The 21,754-nt window shown below is 44.2% G+C and overlaps 2 protein-coding genes across 2 annotated transcripts in view; one reads left to right on the top strand and one right to left on the bottom strand.

Moving 5' to 3' along the window:
* The window catches only part of fy (fuzzy planar cell polarity protein-like protein), a 39,208-nt gene extending 30,960 nt beyond the window's left edge, over window positions 1-8,248 (top strand). The window contains exons 4-10 of the mRNA XM_077662169.1: window positions 1,254-1,370; window positions 2,338-2,535; window positions 2,931-3,026; window positions 3,129-3,262; window positions 4,058-4,263; window positions 4,764-4,890; window positions 6,537-8,248. Of these exons, the coding sequence (XP_077518295.1) occupies window positions 1,254-1,370; window positions 2,338-2,535; window positions 2,931-3,026; window positions 3,129-3,262; window positions 4,058-4,263; window positions 4,764-4,890; window positions 6,537-6,594 (936 nt within the window). The 3' untranslated portion in view covers window positions 6,595-8,248. The remainder of the gene's footprint in view (window positions 1-1,253; window positions 1,371-2,337; window positions 2,536-2,930; window positions 3,027-3,128; window positions 3,263-4,057; window positions 4,264-4,763; window positions 4,891-6,536) is intronic.
* A 522-nt stretch (window positions 8,249-8,770) lies between these two features.
* Window positions 8,771-21,754, bottom strand: part of p (WD40 repeat domain-containing protein pink) — a 46,904-nt gene continuing 33,920 nt past the window's right edge. The window contains exons 20-22 of the mRNA XM_077662168.1: window positions 16,942-17,083; window positions 15,047-15,179; window positions 8,771-12,775 (exon numbers count right to left, since the gene is read on the bottom strand). Of these exons, the coding sequence (XP_077518294.1) occupies window positions 12,693-12,775; window positions 15,047-15,179; window positions 16,942-17,083 (358 nt within the window). The 3' untranslated portion in view covers window positions 8,771-12,692. The remainder of the gene's footprint in view (window positions 12,776-15,046; window positions 15,180-16,941; window positions 17,084-21,754) is intronic.

Below are 21,754 nucleotides of genomic sequence, written 5' to 3' on the forward strand. Positions count from 1 at the left end.
TTTTTGAGTTGTAACTATAAAACAACACAACAAATATATTTCAAGCATTGGTCCCCATAACTTTTCCCACTGTTCTTACATTACGGTAAAAATGTTTTTCAACTAGCAGTACTTCACAACTGCATCTCTTAGGCAGTACTCACCATAGATTGCATGCACAGCCACATTATTTTAAACTTTGGTCATTACCAATTTGCCACTGTCATTCATGGGACACACATCAAAAAGATATGGGTTATAAGCTTGACTCCATGGTATCCGTTTGGAGGTGAGTGTACACGAGTCACATGTTGAGCTGTATAGTGGACCTCAAATGTTGCTGCCATTGTTGGTTCTTGCAAAACGTTGCAAGTTGTGTACCATCACAATTGGCGGGCCTGCAGAGCACAAGCATGTTATGTAGGGTTGCTTTACGACTTTCGAGAATCTTACATCTATGTTGTTTGAATGTTCAATTTATATTAGGGAAAGATTATCCAAACGTTTATTTGTAACATTACAAAGACATTAAAAAACATTAAGAACACTGCATAATGTTTGACCCAAACAAAATTGTAACATTCTAATGTTTCGGTGCTACCTGGTAAATATTCCTTTCATGGGTGCAAGATGCCTGCTAGCAAATTTCAGTTGCAGGCATTGAGTAGAGCATAAGTTAATATGATTCTGAATGTTTTCCGAGGAGCTGCTCAGCATTTCTACCCGTATCCAGTGGCATCAAAGTGCGCTTGCCTCAAACATTGTGACGTTCCCTACTGATCGGTGAACAACCAGTATTTGCCGGCCAGTGTTTTTAGATTGCTTGTGGTGACAGTGCTTGTGGTGACAGAGATCAAAGGCCCATCGGCCTCCTTCAAGGCAAAAAAAATGGACAGCCATAAACTTTGTACCCCCATAATCTTTGCCTTAACTTCCAAATACCGTTGATTACACTGCCCAATGCATATGCACAGAGATAAAAAAAAGAGCAAAAATGATTATCGTTGTAAAAAAGCCATGTTGTGGCCGTAACGGTGAAGCGTAAGGAAGTCGTAAAGATAATTTGAGTAGCTTTGCATGAAATGCTTTTTGTGAATTGCCGAGTTTAGAATAAAACTAAATTGCAGACCTGTCGATTCAGTCATCTGTGTGCTCGAGGACACAGTTGCTTGTAAGCAGGGGGCTTTCACCAAATTATAATAGGCTGTTCAGAGCATTCACAAGGTTTGATTAAGTGCTGCCCTCATGTTGCCTTGCTCGTCCTGTCTCTGCAGAGCTGCTATCCCGTTGTGGATCACTTATTGTGCCAACTAGACCAAGATGCATGCACGCTGGCGGACCTTACGGGCGTCACCGACTACATTCTCTGTACAGAAAGCCCGGCGCTCCAGGTACGTCGTCTGTCGTTAAAGTTTCATGTTGCTAAGTGCTTAGCGAAACTTCCAGTTCCTTTTTACATGTCCGCGAAAAGTAACTAATTTTTGCTGAAATAACACACAAAGAAAAAGAGGGAGTGCATGGCAGCAAGCATTATTTGTCTCAAGTGTTTTCTTTAGAGGATTGCCGTCTTTAGTTTGTTATTCCCGAGCCAAAATGGCGCAGTATCTGTCTCACATATCAACGGATACCATGCTGTAAGGGAAGGGATAAAGGAGGGAGTGAAAGAAGAGAGGAAGAAAGAGGTGCCGTAGTGGAGGGCTCTGGAATAATTTCTATTCCTCTTTAACGTGCACCGACATCCCACAGCACAGGGGCACCCTAGCGTTTCACCTCGCAGCCACCGTGGTCGGCTGAGCCACCGCAGCGGGGCCGCATCTGTGGCACCGTACACTTTTCCGCACTACGCATGCAAAGGAAAGAAGCATTTCTCTAAACATTCCCATCAGGCAAGGGTGATGTCGACATGCCTCCTCTCTGGACTGTTGCCACTGCCGCTTCTACTATGCTGGTGCCAGGTGCACACAACAGTCCAGCGAGCAGTATGATGACTTCCATTGAGCCCTTATTGGAAAAGCATACATTTTCAAGACACACGCCTCGTCATAGCTTCACGGTGTTGAGGAAATCCCCATAGTGTTTCTTAGTTGTGAAGAACCCCGGGTGGTCAAAATTATTCTGGAGCGCTCCACTACGGTGCCTCCTTCACTATTTCTCATTTCACTCCTTAGTACTTCATCCCTTCCCCCATGGCACGGTTGCAGTTTACAAGAGTAGACAACACAAACACAGCACAGTGCTTGTCTGTTATTTCTACATTGGCGTTGGTAAAGCATGGTGGCTTAGGCATCCACCAAGAAGTGGAACCGTTACTGCGCATTTGCTTTCCTCACAGCCAGTTTCCATTTGATTTGCGTTTAGCACTACCTGGACACGTTTGTGGAGGAGGTGGACACCCTGTATGGCTGCCTCCTGGTCCGGGGCAAGGTGGCCGTGGCGACCAAGCAGTGGCTGCGGCTCACCCACGAGGAGACCTCTCTGCTGGCCATCGCTGCCCGTGCTGGCACCCGCTGCATCTCGAGGGAGACGCCAGTCTACCTGCCCACCAGCTGCCCGCTGGTGCGTGAGCCTACAGTTGTCAGTTCCACCATGGCAGAAAGTGATGATGTGTTTATCGAAAGTGGCTCAACTTGCTGTGCTCCTTCAGACTGCACTATGCCAATATGCCCTAGATTGATTGTGCCCTACACATTGAATATGCTCTACACACCTTCTTGAGCTGCAGGGACTTGCCTGAGCTATTGCACTCTGTATGAGATATGACTACAAAAGCACTGCAAATGTTTAGCAAGATTAAACAGTATTGATGGCTGCGATAAAAGTGGCCATTATATTACGTCCAAGATCTACGGCTGTAGCGAATAGTGGCTGATAATTTTTGTATAGCTATGCATCGCCTTCCATTTGAGTCGCTGTTCTGCCTAACATCTTGTTTCTTTTGCTTGTCACCATAGGTTAGCAATCGGCTGGTGACACTGCAGTTGACACAGGGTGTTGAGCTGTGCCTCCTGTGTGGGCCGGCGCCATCTTTATCGGTCCTGGAGGAAGAGGTATGATGACAGCGGCCTTCCTTGGCAACCTAGCTTCCTTTCCTCCTCAGCAGTTTTAAGGCAGAAAAATTGAACGTGCCATTGTCATCGTTTTTGCCGCAGGTTTGCAGATTCTGGAACGAAGCCTTTGACTTGCTCAAGTCTGCTGCCAGCGTGCATCCAAGGAACTTCCCGCTTTGCTCAACATCGGATAAGAAGACAGTCTCCCTGCCTCCTTTGGACAAAAACATCCTCGGGTGAGCTCGTGGGTGCTTATTTCTATTGCCACGGATGTACACCAAAGCAGGTTCAGCTGCTCAAGTAACAGTCATTAGCTTTCTTTTTTCACTCAATGGAAGCAGGGCCTCTGCTCAGCTCGAGAATTAATTTGCTGGTGGCATCGACACCTCGTCAAATATTAGAGATTTAGCCCCGTCATACGATAAATACACTTACTACAGCAACTATGATTGTTTGGCAAATGCGGCTAGGCAAGCACTACAATGGTAGCAACGGCAATGCGATACCATATTGGCCGTTCGGCTGTGCCAAATTAAAAGTCTGTCACGACATCACACGCATGCTGCATGCGTTCTCTCAATTTCTTTTCCGGAGGATGTATTTTGCGATTCTCTTCCTATACCTATTTTTTTTTGTCCTCCATCACTTTGCTAGTACACTGCAGTGTCCTCACTGCAGAGATTGTTGATTTGGCGTGGATGATGATAAGAATGAAATTGGAAAAGAAAAGAAAGTGTGCTGTAAAATATCGGGCCCAGTTACGCAGAGTTAACGGCATCGGCAACGGTACATTTGAGCCACCAAGTCTTAAGTATCAGGCACCAAAGCGTATTATATGTCGTATTTGTAACGTAATGCCAACTCTAAATTGGTCGGTACGTGGATCAGTCGCGATAAATGGCTGAAGCTCCGGCCACTCATGACCTGATCTAGATGCCTTGCACTGAAGTCACACTGCCCACCATGTTGTTGAACCAGGAGTGCAGTGAAAGTCTGTTCAGTTCATCTAATCCACTTACCGTCGCCTGCAGGTTCCTTCTGCTGAACACAAAAAAGCATCGGAGCCTGACGAGCGTGCACCCCGTGGAGGACGAGGTCGGTCGCACCAAGGACGGCAAATGCGTCAGCCTGCGCAAGCGCCAGGAGATGCTGCGTGCCCTTTTCAAGCTTGTCAGCTCGACATACTTTTGCTCCCGAGAGACGACCTCGGACGACACTGCAGCTGCCACGGACGCAGGTGCGCGTTGCATTGGTGTGGCGTCAGCTGCAGTAGCTGTGACGCACATGACATGCTCATTGCATGAGCACATTAAAAAACACCTCGAAAGAGGTGTCATCATCATCAGCCTGACTATGCCCACTGCAGGGCAAAGGCCTCTCCCATTATTTCGCCAATTAAACCTGTCCAGTGCCAGCTGTGGCCACCCTATCCCTGCAAACGCCTTAATCTCATCCGCCCACCTAGCTTTCTGCCGCCCTCTGCTAGCTTGCCTTTTTTTTGGAATCCAGTCTGTTACCCTTAAGAACCATCACAATCATCTCACCTTCGCATTACATGCCCTGCCCAAGCCCATTTCTTCTTCTTAATTTCGGCTAGGATGTCACTAACTAGAAGTGTACCATGCGGCAAACTAGTTCCTTCTGAAGTGATGGAGGCAGCATGCTGCCAGCCACCTTACTTTGTTCTGAACAACCATTTTCTCTTAGTCTGGCTTATAAATAATTTCTTCCTTGCAGGCAGTTCAAGCCACAAGGCTGTTGAAGTGTACATGTGCACAGAGACGCACAAGAATTACGCCATCCAAAGTTGCGACTACCAGCTGTACATCTTGTTCTCATCATCCATACCTACATTTGCCATGAGGTAAGCCTTGCACACCTATTTGTGCCTTAGGAATGTTTTGGCCTTGGATATGTAAGATAACTCAAGTGGCTGAGGAGGACAACTCTACAGGCTTTCCCAATAGTAAAATCTGTGCATAACAAAGCGGTTATGGTGCTCAGCTGCTTACCCGAAAGACGCGGGTTCATTCCCGACCGTGGCGGTCGAATTTCGATGGAGGCGAAATTCTAGAGGCCCGTGTACTGTGTGATGTCAGTGAAAGTTAAAGAGCACCAGGTGGTTGAAATTTCCGGAGCCTTTCACTATGGTGGCCCTCATAGCTTAAGTCGCTCTGGGACGTTAAACCCCCACAAACCATAAACTATAATCATAAGTGTTTCTATTCAAAATTGTTCCTCCACAACAATTATGCGTGTTCCCTCACTTGCAAGCGTGCAATGATGCAGTCGGCCAACAAGTGTACTGCATACCTTCAACAAAAGTGTCAGCAAAGAGCTTGAGAGATCTGGATAGATTTGTTCTTTTGAAGTTATGCAGACAGTGCCCGTAGAGTCCTCACAAGGGTTGCACGTGACAGATAAGCATACTCTGAAGCATGAAGTCTGACTGTTGGCAGAAAAAAGAACTAAAATAAACACGAGTGGTGAAATAAAAAGGGCTTAGTTAAGGCAAATAGATGCAATGACTAATCGTCAAAAGTAAAAACCTGGATAATTTTTCTCTCCTTTACGTCAGCATTTAAAAATTGCCTTGTTTGTACCAATACTATACACAACACAGTAGCTGCTTTGCTTAGCTGTGGAGTTAGCTCAAGTGCCGGTAAGGCCTTGATTTTAGTGAGAGCAAGAGCAAACAAGAGAAGGCTCCCTGTTGGCACAACCTTGAGCACATGAGAGAATGCTATGTGAAAAGCATGTACTGGCGGAGGTGCTATGCACTGGTGGTATAAAATACAAGGTATTTGCACTGTGCTTAGCTATGGAAACAATGCACAATCAACCCTTGTCCTCTTTAAAAATGTGAATTTAATGCATTATGGTCAGAATAGGAACAAAAGTTATGGTCATAAGATGTTGGTGCAGTCATGATTCCAGCCACAAATTGCTGCTTGTATGACAAGGCTCCAAACCACTTGAAGTATCTGTAACACTATCATACAGCATCAAAGTGCATTTCCTCCTCCTGTGTGTTTTTTATTGTGTGGTTTTAGTCTGCTACCACATGGCATTAAAGTTAATGTTGGTGCTGCAAGCCATACTTGTCACTTGGATTGTATTTACTTTCCTCGGTACTTTTATGGCACCTTTAAGCTTGTGCATTTAACATCAAGAGCAAGCGAAATCTGCCACTGTGGCTCAGATTTCAGCGAAAAACCAAGTGTAAAGCACAAATGGTTTCGAATCGATTTCTACTGACAGAAAAACTGGTTGCTTGCCACTAACCAATAGACAGCTTGCACATGGTATCATGGCCGCCATAGTGGCAGGCCAGAGACGGCAGCGGCAACTGGATTGTAGAAATGAGCAGGTTTCACATGTTTGTGATGCGTCAACATCTCTTGCAACTCCATGGTCACATGGAGTGTGAATGCTCTGTTTTGTTCATTCCCAACACTAAAAAGCAGGAAAGTTTGTCCAATGTTTGCACTTTTTTTTTTCCTGTTCCAGATCTGTCAGCCACAAAACGCTCAAGGCCTTAACGACAAACAAAGTCTGCGTTCTCTAACAGCGCGACACCACTGTGCCTGCTGACATGATCCTAATCTAGTCTGTGATATTTACATGAAGACATCCCTCAGAGTGCCCTGCACTTCTCTTACCTCATGTAGAGATAATATATTAGCATGACTGCCATGTCAGGGTTGTGAAAGTTTCTGTGCAGCTTATTCAAGATGCCTGTGGATGCTTGACACTTCAGGGAAGTGAAGCCAGGGTGACTTTAAAATGTGATAAGACAATTATTGCTCCTGGAAGAGTACTGTTAAGACTGAAATGGAGTGGATATTTAGTGCATTTTCCACCTGGCACTGTAGAACACATTTCCATGTACTTATGTCGGTTTTAGTACTTCAGTACTGAGAATCAGTGTTTTGTTTGTTTTGAACAAGCCAAGGTGGCGATAAGTACTTGCACTGTATAGTTACAATTGGTACTGTGCTATCCTTTTGTACGACCAAATTATGTTTTATGCTTTTTGCAGCAAATAACTGGCTGTAGCAAATAATACTGTAGCTGCTCACTGCTCAACTCTTTCCATGGCCGCGTTTCGTGGGTTATCATTTCATTTTTGTTATCCAGAAAACTACGGGGTTTAAAATTTCATGCAGTACATCAAAAGGAAGTCACTTGAGCATGCTTTTTAGTAGTGTAATCTTCTTAAAGTGTTTGTCTTCTCAAATTTTATTTGTGAAATCAATGTTTTTAGATGAACTTTGAACACTTGCAAAGACATGCTTGTATTCAAAAACAAACAAATTTGAGGAAACTTTGGATTACACAAAATCTTTTTATCCAATAGCAAATACTTCTTAAAAAATCAAAGTTCTATCTCGTACAGTTCTCCAGCTAGAAAACAATCACTTTAGGCCCTATATGGCTGGGCTTGCCATTGGGCGGAACAGTTGGGTGAACCCTTTGCAGCGCATGCAGCATCAAATCCTGCACAAATGATGTAGAGACTCTAAAGATGACACAAATAACATCGCTGATGCTAATACCATTCTCAAAACAGCTGCTGAGCATAGCAAAACTGGCCTGAATAAGAGACCAGCAGAGGTGCTGCCACCGATGTACTGGTCTCGTTCCTTAGGTCTCCTTTGCCCCGTGAACTAAAGTCTGATGATGAGGCTGCATCCTCAGAATCATTGCTACCCAGATCATTGACAAAATCAACCATCGACACAGCTAAACTCAATCACGAGGTTTGTCGCGTTTAAGGGTGCATGCCACGCTAGCAGCGGTAGGCATTCAAAACTTCAAAGGAGTTCAAAGATCACTGCTACGTTTTCTAACTTCGAAGCATTTGTACAGCATGTTCAATACTGGCACAGAATCATTCGAAATAAGCATTCGCATCCATTGTTAGTGGGCCAATGATGGTCATTGGCGCAGTATAAAAGAGTTACAAGTTTTCTGCAAATAAGACTTAATATTTTATCAAGGGTGCACTTGTTAACTTATCATTTTCCCCTGTCTTTACATTTCTTACAACCTGAAGAAGTAGAACTGAAGCACAATACGAAAAAAAAAGATTGAGTGTTTTAACACACTTTGTGTTGAATGTTTCTCTTCTGCTGTTCTTTGTTTTTGTTTTCAATTTGAAATTGTATTTCTGGGGACTCATTTTGCATTGCAGTTCTATAGTCTATCATGGTTTAAATGTCGTGGCCATTAGTCTAAAAAAAAAAAGCGGCTTTCAGCTCATCAGATGTGCCACAGGAATCATCAAAAGCTTTGCTTTGAAGCTAGATGAAGAGAGGAAGTTGGAAAACAAGTGCTAATTGTTGTGAAGTGCTAAAATATGGCAAAGAACACTTATTGCTCACAGAATCAAATAAGAATCTAACCATGAGAGTGTAAAGGCAGGTGTACAAGTGTAGCTGAGAACTTAACGCAGTCAAAAAACTCAAGTTGTAGCTTTTGAAAGCACAACTGGAACCAAATGAATTAAGTTGGACACCATTTGGTTCCAGCCAAGTTTTCAGACGTTAGAATTGGTGTTTGATTAGGAAACCACAAAAGTAAAGTGTGCCTCCCATGTACACATGCTACTAGTCACTCCAGCAACAAAAGTGTTGCCTACATGCTTGAATGCCTGCTGTTGCAAAGACTGTCTTGTAAAGATATGTATGCGAATTTTGCAGGCAGGCACTTGTTATTTGTGAAAGGAAACAGCATGGATATCAAGGTTATGTACATAGTAATTTATTTCTGTGACAAGGATGCAAGCCCCGGAGATGAGATGATGCAATGTAAAAGCAATTCCTCACAATCATGCTTCTCACTGCTCATTGCTTAGCATGATGAGCTGGCAGAAGACAGCCTTGCATTCATATCTGCGCAACACTCGGGGAGGGAAGAGGAAAAGAAAGCACATGCAGGTACCCAATGTGCACAGCCAAGAAAAGAACAATATTGTACATAAACAAGTGGATGGAATCTAATGTGTGTGTGTTTGCGTATGCGTGCATTTTTTTTCTAGTCGGCATGAATAAACAGGAGCTTCTATGTTTTTATACAGAACTACAACTTGCGTGATCATTGTCTTTTGTGGCTTCTTCCCTCGTCAGGAAGGACAACTCTGACAAACACTTGCTTCTCAGCGCGCCTGCATGTTGTGTTGGGCAAAGTCCAAGCATTTCAAATTTGAGACGACAGAGTGCAACACTGCAGGCAAACACGTGGCAACTTCTGTGTGCCCTTCAGCAAAAGCCTGACAAACTAGCACCTCTATAAAGTCGATGGCTAGGAACCATCTAAGCACAACAAGGACTAGATTGAGGAGGCATGAACATGGACAGCTGCATTGCTAATGACAACAGGTATAGCCGCTTCTCCTTCCAATCTGCTAGCTTGTTTGTGTCCAAATTCTACAGGAGATAAAATTTACTTTTGCACTGTGTTGCCTACTACTTTCTTTGGATATTTGCTCGTGGTGTACAAAACAGAGAACAGAAGCTTGCAGTGATGCAAGCCGAGGGGTGGAGTTTGAAACTTCGGAAGCAAAGTGCATCTGCTACTAGTAAGAAAAAGGTTGATGTCATAATTTTTTCTCCATTGCAATTATTTAACACAGTAGTGGTCAGGGGCAGATTTATGGATTATTCTTGAAGGAGGTGGAGGAGGAGGACGGGGGGGAGGGCAACTAACCTCCCCGTCTCTCCTTAAAGCCACCCTTGCTAGTGGTAGTTCTGGTTGTGAAAAAATTTACCGTCGGCGATAATTTCTTCATAGAACATATATAAGAAACTATGCATAGAATTTTAACACTTCGTGCTATTTCATACAGTGAACATTCAGTTTAACTTTCAGTCAGGTAAACATTATTTTAGGTGTATTGGCGCTCACTCAAGTGAGGAGTTAAGTATCAGTCCAAACAAAATTCCAGCTCCACGTCAAATATGACCGCAAACTGGCCAGCAGTTCAGGCAGGAGAAGTGTCTAAACCTGCCTCTATTGTCTGCGGAACAGCCAGCATGACAAAGAGAAAAGGAACAAAATACTGCCATTATGTTCACCTACGTTGTACCAGGTGTACTGCTACACTGCTCGCTTGTACCTAGTTCACTGTAACTGTGACAAAGCGTTTCTGTGCACAAAAATGGCCTTTCATCGTGTCACAAGTACAGCGGCAGCACATAATATGACCAGGAATGAGTCGAGCAATCAGCACATGCATTTTGGTGCTCTGGGTTTATCTCCACTTCCTGCAAGAGGAATGAGTAAAAAGAAAAACAAATGCTGCCATTGGCACACAGCTACAGGAGAAAAACTTGACACGACTTGACACCTTGGCTCCGGTTTTTCAATGCAATTTTTCTTTGGCTGTAGTCTGTGCTGAGTGTGGCTTTCAAGCCATTCTATTTGATCCTGATGGTGCGACTAGAAAACAGCCCATTGTTTCTAAGCGCCATCTGTCCCTGAAAGACGACAGCTTAAAACGCAACAAAGAGGAGTTAAAAATGTTCGTCACAAATATGTGGCTCTGTTAAAAGCAGATAAAGGTCATGTAAAATTAATACTGCCAAGACTATTCACAGCCTCTTAAACATAAAAATATAAGAGTCATGGGCGGCTTATTGTTTCGTAACAAGCTGCAGGCAGGTGCACAAACAACAAGAGAGCATCCAAACACAACACACACATATGTGGTAAAAAAAAAAACATAGAAAAAGGGCAAAAAATCGATGAGTTCGTGCACCTGTACGTGGTGCACCTCGACAGAGACAAGCGAGGAGTCATTTTTACAGTAACGTGGACCTGACAGAAGTGCTGGATACTTTGTATTGCAGCTCATCTGTTATGTACAAATGTAAAAACATATAAAATTAAAAATAATGTCATCTGAGGAACCAGTGAGTCGCCACTGTCTACTTTTTGAACCCTCAAGTTTTCCAAGCAGTTCGGTCAATTTGAACAGACACAGAACTTGAGGAAACTAGCACCGCCAAAAAATAAGTCTGAACATAATATATTATGGTTATCAAAACCCAAGAGATCAAAAACCTCTTGCCCATCTCCGTATGGTGCAAGACCAAGGGCGCCAAGAGAAAAAAAGAAAGGCTTTTGTACCAGCACATTCAAAGAAGTGATAACAAAATGTTCAGATTGTGAAATTTATACAGACGCTTTGCGGACAGCACTCGTGGGTGTTACAAGCAATCACCAATAATTCGCTACAACAAAATCTCGTTAATTCGAACTCTCTTAATTCGGGTTGTGCCAAGCAAACATGGTGACCAATCATGTCACTCGCTTCAACCCATGATTATTGCCATGCCATCACGATACTCCTGCTGCCATCTGCAGGCGCAGCTTGGCATTAAACCCTGTGACTACCTGCTGTCCGAGTATGCCATCGTGGCATCCGTCACAGCACATTATATTGCTGCACTTCTTTTCCCTGCCCACCTGTCACCATGGGGACTGGTTTTATTTGGTGATCGAGCGGCACTGACATTGTGGCAGCGCACGTACATGTCTGTCTCCTGAGTAACATGATGCATGAGCAACTCACTGCAATCAGACTCAATTAGTTCGAGCTCCACATAATGTGAACAAACTTTCAGCCCTCTTTGAGTTCGAATTACCAAGTTTGAGCTCTATAACTTAATGTACGCTTAGCAGTCTTGGCTTTGGTTACCATAAGCAGATACTAGTTGCATGTGACTTGTCATTCCTATGTACTAGCACGGTTTTGATGCCCAACAGGAAACCTGATGTCAAATTTGGTGCCGTGACAGCAGTGCCAGCTCACTCCTCTGCTAGAAAGCTGCTTCAAACTGCAGCTTGACACACGTTGTTTAAGATGCGCCACAAATGTGCAACTTTAATTTCATTTCATACTTCCTTTTCCCATTTTCTTATAGTGTCTGCCACTACCTGTATGCTGCAGATCTGCAAACAAGTGTGAGCATGACAAAACCAGCAACCACTAATTGGCTTTACTGCCACAGGCAGGAGAGTGAGGAAAGAAGATAATCAAGTTTAGCTCGGTGCGGACCACCTGGCCAAGGTTGTGTTGTCTATACTGAAGTCACAAACATGGTTATTTCAACTGGTGTGGCAGCAGAAGCCACTTTAAAATCCACGAGCCTTCAGAGTGAAATTAACGCAAATTTCAGCTATTTTTGATCATACTCACGATGACAGCAATCCTTGCCATCACGAAAGGCATACAACAGTTACTGCAGCTATGAGAATTTCAGTCCCTACTCCTTTTAATACCTGAACTGCAATTAATGCCCACCATTATGTTGCAAAGTGAAAATGGCGCTTGGGTTCTGGCAAGGAACATCACTTTCCTATCCTAGTGGTTTGAACTGGCTAACAGGTAACTTGCAAAATGCCAACACCAATGCAACCTGGCTTGTCACAGTGTCTGGACAACACACGGCAGGACCCGCAAGGGCTAACACACAACATGTCGAGTGCCACTATTGCCTCTTGTCCTGAAGCACACACAAATGCGGTAAGCAGAAAATCCGGACCACGTGAAGACTTTCCTTCCAATGAGGCATTCTGGCAGGAGTTAAGGACTCAGGTGCATCAATCACACAGCAGCAGTTCATCGACTCGAGTGTACCTTGACAGTCACAAATGCAATCATCGCTTCCAGACTTGCTCCTCTTTGCAGATTACGCAGAAGTCTCCCTGACCAGGAAGACAGCTTTCGTGGAAGCAGTGACCTGCGCATTCATTGGCCCGCCTGAGAACTTTGAGCCAAACACACAAACTGAAAGCACAGTAGAGTATTGTTGATAAGTTACCAGTTTGTACAATTTCCCAATCCATGTGCTCAAAATCATGAGCAACTAAATATGTCCCATAGAGCGGCACTGCTTCTCTTCTGGAAAATATGATTTCCTTGCAAGTACGTTCATAATTTTGTCAAATTCTGGTCGTATGATATGTGTAGCAACGAGAAAGTGCGCTAACATATGAGCAGTGCAATCGTGGGGCACGCGACTTGAACACAAGCACAGTGGCAGACAACCACCAAAGTGGCTTCTCCATAATGCATAAATGCAATGAGGCAAAGCATTAAACAAAAAATAAATAAAAAGAAAACTGATATGCAAACATGTTAACAAGCTTTTTTGGCAATGGAGAGAAAGCTACGAAGCTCAGACACATCCTCTCTTGGCATAGAGTGAAATACAGTGCCCTGTTGCAGTTAACAGTTTTCTCTAAAAAACACTGTACATTGGCAATATTCTCTATTTAAGTCATATTTATAACATAACTTCCATGTTTAATTGTTAGCATAACGAGGCAAAAACAGTTTCCTTGATTAAAACGAATTTGCTAGAGACATCTTGATACAAGAAGCTTCCACACATGGCACCAGCTACATCAGCGATGGAATGATGCAACTGCGCAGTGAGCAACATATCAGGTGGCCAGGTGCATTATAGTGTGGGCAGACTATTTTGTGTAATGACACAGTTATGAGCGGTCTGCTCCTCATTGCAAAGTAAATTTGTTGCCAAATGAAGCGGGCCAAGCATGACGTGCCGTTGCCAGTTTAGATAAGTTGTGAACCCTCTTTCACATTAAGAGCTGTGCTGACCAGCCTTTTTAATGTAATTAAGTGTCAATAAATGGTCCTGTACTTGACTGTTATCGCATTTTTCAATACCTTAGTGGTTTCGAACGATGCATATTCCTGGATAATGCACTTTTATTCCAGATTTTAAAAATTATCAACAAGGTTCTAGTACATACACAACCAGAAATAGTGCTTCTTGGTGCAATGCAATTAAATAGTAGATAATCAAAGTCGCTGGCGGGCATTACAGCGTAGCCAGAAACACGTCGCTAGTGTGGGTATATGGTATTCTTGGTTTTAGGTTACAAATAAGGTAATCTATTGCCATTTTCTATACATAGAATGTACATGGTATTCTTTCTTCTAGGTTACAAATAAGGTAATCTATTACCATTTTCTATATATTGAATTTTCAATGTATCAAAATATTTCACGATCCCCTTCATTTCGACATATCCGGGATTGACTGTATACAACCTTTAAGGGACTATGCTTAATCATCATACAATCCGTACATTGCACTATTTCAAAACTAATATGTACCATATTTACTCTCGTAATGGATACATGTGTGTATAATCAACACGCTAGCTGTTCTGGCTGTCAAAATGGATAATTTTTTTCTCTTGTGTCACATCTGCATGCATGCTCATTTTCATCCCTGAAACATCTATGGTGAAACCATACTGATAAGTGGGCATTTTGATATCAATGATGCACGTAGGTGCTCACGTCACTGTAACTGCACATTAAAAGGACACTGAAGACAACGCTATCGAAATTTTTTTGTTTGTAAAATCCGACAGTTTGGCATTTTGTGACTTTGCTGCCGCTTGTCTGGCAGCGAAGCAAAAGGTGCATTTATTGCTAAGAGATTTGGATCCGAAGTTGAAAAACTTTTTCCTGCTGCTATGATTCAAACTCCAGGCTCTGATGACGAAATAGGAGAAGAGTGACGTAAAGCGGTGGAAATGGAAACGACGACTCCGCGATTGCTGGCGGCGAGTGCTGCGCTCCCGCCTAGCAGCAGTCGAAATGGAAACTACTGTCGGCTGGATGTTGAAGGGCTCTAACAACCGTCGTCGCTTTGTTTACGTTAGCTCCAACGTTATGATGGATCCTTTTCACGATTCCGACGCCGAAGTTGTTGCATAGAAGAGCGGCCTGAATTTAGTGACCTCAAACCCACACAGCACGCGATGCTTTTGAGGACTGAGGCGGCAGGTCTGCCAAGAAAGTTACAGCGCCAAGTTGGCAGCGTTACTGTCACCGCCAAACCACCGGCACGACTGAAGTGTAGTGACTGGTGTGTGCGGGCATGCTTAAATTCTGTAATAATAGTCCACGATGCATGAAGGCATGTGTATAGATGCAATCCCAACAACAACATAAAAAAAACTATACTCACCACAGTGGCACATGACCACAGAATGCGCACCAACAGTAGTTCCCAAGGGCAGCCCACAGAGAACACAGTCGGAGAGAAGAGGAATGTTGCCGCCCCAGTGGCTCTCGGGCTCCTCCACATATGATCCTTGCAGCTGCATTTTGAAGACAGCGTCTCACTACAGCTAAATGTGGCAAGGGCAACAACTGTTTAAGACCATTGCCAGCTGGGAGGAAGAAAGGCAGCACATCTTACAACGTACAAAGAAAAAATCTAGCATAACAAAATGTCTGCAAATGTCTTCCTCAGTAAGGACCCAGCTTGTCGTAGAAAATTTCTCTCAGCCGAAAGAAGGCAGACATCTGGTGCCAATCGATAAAAAAATTCCAAGCATTTTTGAAGCTGATTATGTGCAATTTTCATCTTTTGGAAAGCCTGATATATCGACTTTTAAAAAAACATTCTGGCATCATTAGGATCGAAGTTTTATACCACCTTCAGCACCTGTTAACTTAGCTATAAAGTAGCTACACTGGGCGCCTCTTGCCCCCACTGTTTCTACCTCCCATGCCTGCTGCTTCCAGTCCACAGCACACAATTCCATCAGGAAACTGTAGTCAGAGATGCAGCTTCACATCACTGCACACTTGTAAACTGAGCCAGACAGTGGCATGGAAGTATGACCATGTACAAAGATCATTACTGGCTTCCATTTGTTGCATACTAAGTCCAAAGAAGCAGAACTTACTGAGATGATGCACATAAGTGCAGTGACACACTCTGCGCATATTTTCGCGCAGCCTTTACCTTGTTATCATCCGGCCCAGCGTATCACGGCCACACGCTGGACCGCGTTAACGATAAAGCACAGCGCCACCACTGTGTCACCCGAGGCATGCGTCACCAACGGCGGCTACAAAAACAGGCTGCCTGGCTGGGAAGAGCAGCTGTTTTCCTTCCGCTACCCGGACGAGCGTAGCGTGGGTATGCTTGTCCGCTGCCGTTGCTAATAAACAGTTGGTACGTTTTATGTTGGGATTCGTCCTTCGACAGAATGGCATCCCACATAAGCAAGTGCACGAGATGCCCTGTATACAGCCTTTGTCAAGTGTTTAGGGCCCAGGGGTGTTTGCTTCTGAACCATGCAGCGAGGCTTTCGTAGCATCTGTGGAAGTCTTAACGTTCAGAGTTCAAGGGCTCCTCTTACGTTCAAGAGATTTGGAACGCTGAGAATGCATAACGAGCCACACAGTGCAGTCCAGATGCAAACTCCTCTGGGCTCTTATTTAAAAAAGGCTGCACATCCAGTGCTACCTGTACATGAGCAGCCCCCACTAGGTCTGACCAGAACATAAGTATATCAACTGCACATCAAGAGTATACGCTCCCCACAAGAATAAAGCAGGCAGGCTACTCTTGATGTGCCAGTAAAATTCACCATTAGCCTTGAGACCACCGCTGGTGATACCTGTGACCATGGAACAGGTGAGGAGCACCCTGCCATAATGCACGTGCCCACGTGAAATGTGGTCAGTGTAGGGAGCAGGTAGCTTGACCTTTTGCTATCCGCACCTAAAAGACTGTTGGACGTGAGGCATTTGCTCTACAATGGCATGTGATATGAAGAATACAGGGGAACAAGGGATGACAGACCTGTTATATGAATGTGCATTAAAATTCCGCAGCAAAATTCTTGGTTTCAAAACATGTTGACTTCTTAGGCAGATTCCACATACTTTTTGTTCCTAGCATTTTGAATGGTAGGCCTTGAAGAAACAAATGACACCAGCACAGACTGAGAAACTTTTCTGCAGATAGGGCTGCACATCAGCCATTAAAGTTTGAGGAAACCAAACCAGAATGTGTAACCAGAAAATCATGTGCATGCAAAGCACGGCCCAACAATGCACACCCACCTGCACATCGGTCAAGTCATCATGGCCAGCCAGACCCTGCTTCTCCCTGTCAAGGACATCAGCAACCTGAGGCGGCAATGTGACGGGCCTCCGTGACCAGATGTAGCTTTCCAGGCGAGACAACATGCGGTGGCTTAAGGCACTGCACAGAAGGCACACATGCTCTCCAAGCTAAAGCCAGAAAAACAGTGGCCAGGCAAGCACTGAAGCATTAAAATCAACGAGAAAAAGAAAGGTGCACCGCAGAACAGCTGAACATGTAGTAATTAGGTTGTTACCTTCCTTCTTCAGCACCCCACAACAATTACTATTTGTTCAGCTCACAAAATGTGTGCAGCAGCTACAAGTGGGCATGGGAGACAACAGGTTACATTATCACCATTTATGGTGAATTTATCATCATAAAGTAGCATGAGGTTTCCTAACGCAATAAATCGAAGAAAAAAAAGAACGTCGTCGAATCAACTCTGGACATCAAGGACAATGGCATTTGATTTTTGCTCTCAGCAAAAATCCAGTGTATGGCTTTTTCTAGCTGCTTTGATGTTTGTTTGGCAGCAAAAAGATGAATTTATTGCTGAGAAAATTGAGTTTAAATACAGAACATTTTTTTCCTGACGCACTATTCAAATTCATGACATCAAGGCTAATAAAACAGACTCCAACATCACTTATTTGATGTGAACGGTGGTGCGGCGTAGCCTCAGGGATCTGCGCAAAAGAAATGTGACGTCGTCACAGTTTGCTTGTGACAATGGCCGGTGGCAGCAATACCTGCATTTCATTTTTTTTTGTTTACCTTTTCTAAATTACAAAATCTCCGTATTCAGTGAAAGAAGCCACTTTCTCAATAAAATGCGGTAATATCGGTGTAGGCCAACTCTAATTTGCCCTCAATGTTCTTTCAGAGTATATTCACGGGTGGTGACCATCAAGATGAGAAACACGGATGTCAGCGTAGACTCAGCAACACTTGAGCGCAAAATTATTTTCACTGCAGAATGATGTTCACGCATGCTAGTCAGCGCACAACTTGACACCAAAACTAAAATGCCATTTAGCTCATCACAGCTCCTATGTGGCTCATTCCAGTGTCAATCTCCAACACATAGTATCTCATTATGGCACTGTTTGATGTTCACTGTTGTTTCCACACTTGCACAAAGAGAGAGAAAAAATGAGTTTTTTTTTTTTTTTTTTTGTACTGAACAGCCTGAATTCATTAGCAAAAACTGGTGCCTAGACTACAGCTTAAACTGGCCCTCTTCAATTCTCCACCTTTGACGGCCAGTGGGCAGAGAGAATGAAGCTAGGCGCTCATTTTTCTTGTGTAGCTCCAACTTGCACCAGCGCACTTCTGCTAGCTGCCAAAACACACTGGGTTTTTCTTGGTTTAGGTGGTTTCGAGCTGCTCGCAGTGGGCTGCCAGACTCACCAGGACAATTTTTGTATGACAGCATTCTCATACATGGATGTGGCGAGTGTGTGCAGCCATTTTTAGGGGGCTAGGAGACCCACACTGCTTTGAATGCAGTCGTCCTAATATTCAGTGCGATGAAGCCACTTATTTGTGCTAGTCCATGTTACATTCTGCCTGTATAACCTACACTGCTGCCTTTAACAGCAGCCTCGCTACTCCCTCTATTTATTGTTTTCTTTTCTTGCATTCTTATCTCATGCCTCCAGCCACAGGCACAGACATTCTCTTTTTTTTGTGCATATGTACATTCCTTTCAATTTGGATGGGAATGGAAACAGCAGGGTATTCACTTAGCTTAGATTCAGAAAACATGTTTCCGCTGTTAAGCCCACGCGCCAGACTCATGTAATGATGGAGTTCAAGGCCTTTTCTGAGAGTGCAGCAGCTATGGGCTCCAGCTCCAAGTATGCTCTTACACACATGTGCGTGCACGTCACCATCGTGTGATGTGTGCCGAGAGCATGCGGTCTTCCACATGTTCTGGGCTGAGGAAAAGCAGACATGCTTTGAGAAATGCTGAGGAAAACCTGCGAAGCACATGCAAGCACCATCACCTTTAAGTGAGTCATTGAAGTGCAAAAAGTTTCCCAGAGTGGGTCATCATGCATGCTGTGTATAAGGCAAAGGCAGGTACGAGCAGATGGCAGCGCCTTTCATTCGGATACTCATGTCTGACAGCAAATCTGTAGAATGCAAATGGAATATAAAGCCATTCACCACACAACACTGGACGCCGCTTCTTTCGCATCCAAAAAGCCTATTTTTACCATATGCGCACACTGCAATGAGATGCATCTGCACATGCCACAGTAGAGAGCTTCTGCCCTCGGCATTGCGGAGGTGGCTTGCACTTGACCACATCAGTAGCCAGGACAGCTGAGCGAGCTGACTACGAGTTGGTCCTCCAGTGGCTGCCAGACCAAGTTAATATAATGCAACTCCATGTCAGGACCGAACTTACTGGCTGAGCTTGGCAAATTGAAGAGCCCCATCACTGTCTGTGATCACTTGCTTCACATTTTGCATTGAAACCAGCCCACAAACATGTACAGTTAAACCTGGTCATAACGAAATTAAAAAGAGTCCAAGATTTTTCGTTACATCCAGGTTTGTGTTACAAGCAGTTTTTGCAAAAGAAGAGTCGAAAGGACACTGCAGAATGAAAACCAAAATAAGAAATAAATGTAAATAAAATCACCTTGAAAATTGTTACACAAAACTGCGCAACTTGAAGTCAGAAACGCAGAGAAAGCTATCGCGATTGCGCTGATAGCGCGACTGCGGCAGCAGCCAGCGCTACCTCTGCCACTGCTCATGCAACGCCGCTATGAGTAGGGTGGGGAGGCTTGGGGAGGTGAGGGCACCGCAACCGAGCTATAGTAGGATACAACTTAAAATTAAACAGCAGTTCATAACACTGGGCCGCCGTCTGCTGCATCCTGTATAACTCCGCTGGCCAATTGCAACAGCAAACGAAATCAGCTTTTTAGTGTTTGGCTATATCAAAAAATTCACTAATCAAAATCCTAGAGCTCAATTTTTTTCTAGCGATAAGCTTCTTGTTTAGGTAACGAGAAACATTTAAGCAACGCGCTACTTTTTCGTCGTGGAGGGATTCTGTGAGTGCGGCTGAACGTGGGCGGAGCTTCACAGCAGACTTAAGTTGTATCTAAGTATAGAGGGGAACGCGCACGGCCGTGCCGCTGCCATAGACCGACCGCGGAGGCATATGCTTCTTCCCACATGCTCCCTCTCTTGGTCTTCCCCTCGCTGTTGCCCCAGGAGACGGACTCCACACCCTGCATCACAGGCACTCTCCGCTGTCCCCGTTCCTGACGCGCAAGACCTACCGGCGCTGGAATCACGCAAGCAACCGCGTGGCAGCGATGGCTGCGCACTGCTTGTGTCGTTTATTTTTTGTCTGTGCCCCATTATGCCGTTTTTAAGCATGAACTGTTGAAATGCCATGTGGTATGACACTCCGAAAGAGAAAGCGCCGAAGATGCGCCAACGGCGCTGGAGCGCGCCACGTTGTGTCAACTGCAGCCACTCGTTGCGATCAGCGTTCCTCTCATGCCAGTTCGTGCTTTATTTTCATGCAACTTTTGCTTCGTTCTGCTAAATTTTGAGTGGCTCAGCACCAGCAACAGATTGATCACGTAGCCAGTTCGTTACATCAAGGTCGACCATCGCAACTCCTTCATTATATGGAGGTCTGAAATACACGTACTTCAATGGGGTGGCACTGGGAAATTCAGAAACTTCGCAATATCGAGGAATTCGCAATATGGAGGTTCGTTACATCCAGGTTCAACTGTACTAGCCATGTGTTAAGATGGAAAGTGAAGCAGCAAGGTCAAATTTTGAACCACTTGTCGAGCACAGTTGAGGTTTTCCATGTATATGTGACAAATGTGTTATTGTCAGCTCTCTTCTTGGTTCGTCTAACTGAACAGCCTAACTGGCAAGAGGCAAACACGGAACAAAACTGTACAAGAATGGAAAATGTTTACAGAGAGGTGTAGTAGTGCCAGCTGCAGGTGGTTCAAGTGACCCTAAGACAGCTACATGCTGGCAGCACTTGGTGACTAGAAAGACAACTAATGCTGAAACAAATGTGCCTCTGATTTTAACTGCCTCCACGAGGACAATAAACTAACAATCTCAACCATGTGCAGAGCCCTTAAAATATGCTCCATGGGTTATTCTGCCATCACTGCCGAGCCACAGTGCATGTGAACAGCTCGTGTTCTGTTTTACGAAGTGCCAACTCTGCAGCGCACTCACAAGCACTTTTCCAGCATTACATTATATGGCCATCAAGAGCTGCACTTTGTACCAGTTCTTTTGCTGATTTATTATTTTCTTTCTTTACCACTGGTCACCACTGCCCTCAATATCCAAGCCAGTGAACAACTTTGCATACTTAATTTTCAGTCATCACATGACAATTGCTGCAGTCACCAGTGGTGGAAGGGCAAGACAATAAACCTGGAAAGAGTAATTACAAAATGTGGGCCGTGTGTTACAAATATCATAAAAAAAAATGTGGTAGGAATTTTAACGCAGTTAAACCAAGTAGACTTAAATGTGCGAAAACATGTGTTTAGCCTGGTTGGCTCGTGGTTTTGCTTTGCTGGGTCATTAGCACGTTTGGCGACAATATTAGTTCGATACTAGTATTAGTTGATGAAGATAATGATGTGCAATGCACAGGGCAAGAGTGTGCATATTAGTTCGATACTGGTATTAGTTGAAGAAGGCAAGAAGGAATGTAAGCGCAAGAGTGTGTTGCAGTTTAACACGAGGCGTGATCAGCTGCGGCAACGGCAT

The sequence above is a fragment of the Amblyomma americanum genome, chromosome 4, assembly GCF_052857255.1.
Source record: "Amblyomma americanum isolate KBUSLIRL-KWMA chromosome 4, ASM5285725v1, whole genome shotgun sequence".
Lineage (NCBI taxonomy): Eukaryota > Metazoa > Arthropoda > Arachnida > Ixodida > Ixodidae > Amblyomma > Amblyomma americanum.